The 4,411-nt window shown below is 40.1% G+C and overlaps 1 protein-coding gene across 3 annotated transcripts in view; it reads left to right on the top strand.

Annotated features, from left to right (window-relative positions):
- Positions 1-4,411, top strand: part of LOC109304933 (serine/threonine-protein kinase Sgk3) — a 68,634-nt gene that overhangs the window by 57,616 nt on the left and 6,607 nt on the right. For all 3 annotated transcript variants that reach the window (XM_019527753.1, XM_019527754.1, XM_019527752.1), the window contains 3 exons: positions 1,290-1,385; positions 2,278-2,433; positions 3,979-4,068. In XM_019527753.1, the coding sequence (XP_019383298.1) occupies positions 1,290-1,385; positions 2,278-2,433; positions 3,979-4,068 (342 nt within the window). The remainder of the gene's footprint in view (positions 1-1,289; positions 1,386-2,277; positions 2,434-3,978; positions 4,069-4,411) is intronic.

Raw genomic sequence — 4,411 nt, forward strand, 5'->3', positions numbered from 1 at the left:
TTCACAGTCAGGGCGGCTAGGGTCTGGAACCAACTTCCAAGAGAGGTGGTGCAGGCTCCTACCCTGGGGGTTTTTAAGATGAGGTTAGATGAACACCTTGCTGGGGTCGTTTGACTCCAGTACTCTTTCCTGCCATGGCAGGGGTCGGACTAGATGATCTGCTAAGGTCCCTTCCGACCCTAGAAACTATTAAACTATCTTCTGAGGTCCCTTCCAGCCCTAATGTCTATGAAATCTATGAAATCTAAAGCTTAAAAATGTGGAATCTAGAACTTTAGAATTCATGTAAGAGACACATTCATGAGGCTAGCTTTGGAACTAAAATTAAGACTTGACATACAAAATGCAACAAGTTACTACGTTAAGCTGGTAGACACTACATAGCAGTAGAGACTAGCCTGCTGGTACTAGAACTTTTCTGTACCATTCTTGCCTACTTTGGTTCCATGGTACTGGAATTTCTAGATCGCTGGTTCCCAGTCTCTTCTACTCCTAGGCAGATCTCACTTCTAATCTGAGCCTGACTGCTCAAATTAAATTTGGGGCTTACAACTCCTAGTTTAGGAACCACTGACCTGGATCCTGAACAGACATTCCATGAGACATGCAGACTGTTTGGTGTCCAGTTTTTGATGCTCTGGTGTAAGATTTTTTTGCAAGCTGTGTCCCTCCACTGATTTGTAGCAAAGAGCCCCTGGATAAATTTGGCATCTGTTGACTTAATCCTGTACCTTTGTCATAAGTCTTACTGAAACAATAGAGATGATATAACTATACTGTAGCATTAGGGAGGGACACAAAAGATATCCTTGATGTTGATAAATGAAATGTTTCCACTTGACTCTCCCATTTAGAAATCCTTCATCCATTATTTAAGCTCATGAGGGCACCAACAGTCGGATAATGGCTTACTTGCCTTGAGACAGGAAATGCCATTGGCAAAAGGAAGCTGGTTCTTTGCAGATTCCTGTGTTGTGATTCCAGCTTTAAGCCAAAACATTTTTTTTCTGCTTGGCAGGCTAGCTGAAGTTGAAGTTCAGTGACCTTTCTCTGAAACTTGTAAGAACTGTGAAGTCAGAAATGACAAATCAGCTTGTCAGTAGAGAAAATGTTAATTCTAACTGGGAAACAGTTGTCTGATTCACATGCCAGCCAAATGTCAAAGAGATCGGTTTGCCTTCAGAACAAGGCAAATCTTTAGCAATCTATATAAACTAGTTTATTCATGGAAAAACATTATCTTTTATTGAAACAAGTGTTTTACCATAACCAGACTTTTTTCCTTCTAGTATCTTGCCCCTGAAGTGATCAGAAAGCAGCCGTATGACAACACAGTAGACTGGTGGTGCCTTGGGGCAGTTCTTTATGAAATGCTTTATGGGTTGGTATGTATTTACTATTCCCCCATTCAACTTATATCCACAGTTAATGACACAATTTCAAAGTTTTTAAAAATGTGCCTTCACTAATGAATAACTTTGCACCAGTTTGCCTTTTGAATTTTGTTTTGCCTTTTGTTATCTAAATTTCAGTCCTCCAGCAAACTGTGCCATTAATAACCCTGACTTGGTGGGGACCAGCAGTCATCATCCAAGGGATATCATGAGTCAGTTAAATCAGCAGTGCTGCCCAGTAACACATGCTAAACTAAACATTTTTGCTAGATGTCGGTGCCAAAAACAGTCAAGTATTCTTTTGTGAACATTTCCAATAGTACCCTTGATTCTTCTTATTTCTTGTATTTCAAGAAAGCAATCTTGTTTCAGGTTGGGTTTATTTTCTGTAACTGCTTGTACAACAGCTTGTTCTGTAGATCTCCTTTCCTCTACATTTCCTTTCAAAATGCAAACTAGGATCCTATTCCTATATGAAGACTTATACCAATGTTGGGACAGCTTAATTCACCCATGTATGTGCTCCCTTGGGCAAGCTCAATTAAGAGTATTAAGTGTAGGTAGGGTCTACAGTGCTTGGGTGATAGTTGCTGGGCAAAGCATATAAGGTTCCAGAAAGAGCCAACAGAGAATTGGTCTCTGTATGTTCTATATCTCAGGTGGAGTAAAGGATTTAGCAGGGAATGGGACAGGCATATTTTAAGTTGAAAAGAATAGCATCTACTGACTCTGTCCACAGAGCAGCCAACAATAGGATGGGGCAGTTTCTTACTGCCAACAGATTGTTTTTCTGACAATATAATTTTTTACCCAATCATCTGAAACTAATGTACTGAATAGCATGACTTCCTAACCACATTTGTCTTCTGTTGTTTTTGTACAGCCACCTTTTTACTGCCGTGATGTTGCTGAGATGTATGAAAATATTCTTCACAAACCCTTAAATTTGCGCCCGGGAATCAGCCTGACAGCCTGGTCTATTTTAGAAGACCTCTTGGAGAAGGACCGACAAAATAGACTTGGAGCAAGAGAAGACTTTGTATGTAATGGCTTGGCAATACATTTTTCTGGCACTGCTTTATTAAAAGGACACCCTCAGGTTTAGATTTGCAACTCGGCTTTACATGTAGGAGACAAGAGGAGAGAGCTGCTTTGAAAAAATACCTGTTATCACCCAAAAACCCTGAAGGAGAAGAGTGCAGAAACAGTTTGTTGTGGAACTTAATGTTCAGAGCTTGGCTTTGTTAGTACCTGTCAGCAAAGGAAACTCATTTCCTAGCATATTATTCCCTTAGTTGGACTGATGTAACTGCTATCTCTGCTAAAACAGGAAAATAAGCAAAACAAAAATAGTTATTGCTCTGGTAATGTCAGCTTCATTGACATGAAAAAATGCCACATTTTTTAAATGGGGGAAGGTGGACCAATAGTATGGAAGCAGAGTTGATTTTTTTTTCAGGCTTTTAAAATGGCATTAGAATAGCAGAAAGCATTTTTGGAAACTTGCCAGTGTTCCTTGTTAAGTTTGAAGAGGCTTAGAGAAGTTCTGAATTGTCACGGGATGGTGCTTTCTCCTTTTGCGTTTCTAGGTTTGGCTAGTCCAACATGAGATTCCATAGGCCAGCACAGAAGTTCAGCTAAACTGCTGCAGCACCATTATTACATTTTTGCAGCATGAAGTAAATGAAGAGGCAATGATGTTTGGGAGGCATAGTGTTTACTGCTTCAGGTATAAACAGAGGGTGTACTGCAGAGTCCTCTTGAGAGAGTGCCCTATATTAGCAAGTTTTGTTAACTGGAAGCAGGAGCATAAATGCTATTTTAAAAACCACCTTGACATGTGGTTTGCTTCAGATCTCAATTTATATTCTTAAGCTGAAGAATTATTTTCTCAGATAAGTATGATCATAAGAATGAATCATAGAAAGTATCATAAGAATGATGCCATATTGGGTCAGACCATAGTATCTTGTCTCTCTTGTCCCATCCATATCTGTTTTCTTATTTGTTCCCTGGAATTTTTTGTGCTCCTGTGGTCTCCCTCACTGAGGGAGGTTTAGTTTTCTTGGTGGGTGTAGGCCTACCACTACACACACACAAAATAGGCCTGTATCTCAGTGGCACAGAACAGATGTGAATGAGAAGAGACCTTATGCAGGAGAAGGGGACACATCAAACTGGTTACACCCTTTTTCCCTCCTTACAACTTCCACTATTTAGAAGACTAAGAATTCCTAATGTGAAGGTTGCAGTCCTCCTGTCATGCTTAATATATGTCTGATGGACCTATCGTGCATGAATTTATCTAATTTCCTTTTGAGCCTTAGTTGTTAGCTTCTACAACATCTAACTGCAATGAGTTCCATAAGTTAATTACATGCTGTGTGATCTGATACAGAAACAAGGCAACACACAAAAAAATAAGCCCAATGTGCCAATAGTTCGTTTTATTATTCCTCTTAGAAGGTATGGCTAAAACTAGATAGGGAAACATCTTTGGATAGGCAGGCCAGGATATTTGAATCTGGTATAGTGGAAGGATCTCTGAAACAACTAAAAGCTTATCTTTGGTTCTTTATTGCAGCTTGAAATTCAAAGGCATCCTTTCTTTGAATCTCTCAGCTGGACTGACCTTCTTCAGAAAAAGATTCCCCCACCATTTAATCCTAATGTGGTAGGTGCCATTTGTCTTTTGAGATTATTCTTCTAAAATCTCTCTGTTTCAATAGCACCACTCAGTGGGAAGAGAAGAACTGTACCTCACTGTGGCAGATAACAGCAACCCCAGAGGACTCAGTGTTGCTGACCGTTTGAGTTGCTTTAGTATAGGGGCTCTTAAGCCAGGAGAGCTGAGAAACCATTTTCTCATTGAAAAGTCACAGGCAGCAACATGCCAGTAGCAAGCCGGCTGTTCTGTTGTCATAGCAGTGCATCCACTTGTGATAAAATTGAAATTTGGGGTGCACCAATACAGCTTTTGGGGGCTGATACCAATAGCCGATATTTAAGGAGGCATA

This window comes from Gavialis gangeticus, unplaced genomic scaffold (assembly GCF_001723915.1).
Source record: "Gavialis gangeticus isolate Ggan-Ray unplaced genomic scaffold, GavGan_comp1, whole genome shotgun sequence".
Lineage (NCBI taxonomy): Eukaryota > Metazoa > Chordata > Crocodylia > Gavialidae > Gavialis > Gavialis gangeticus.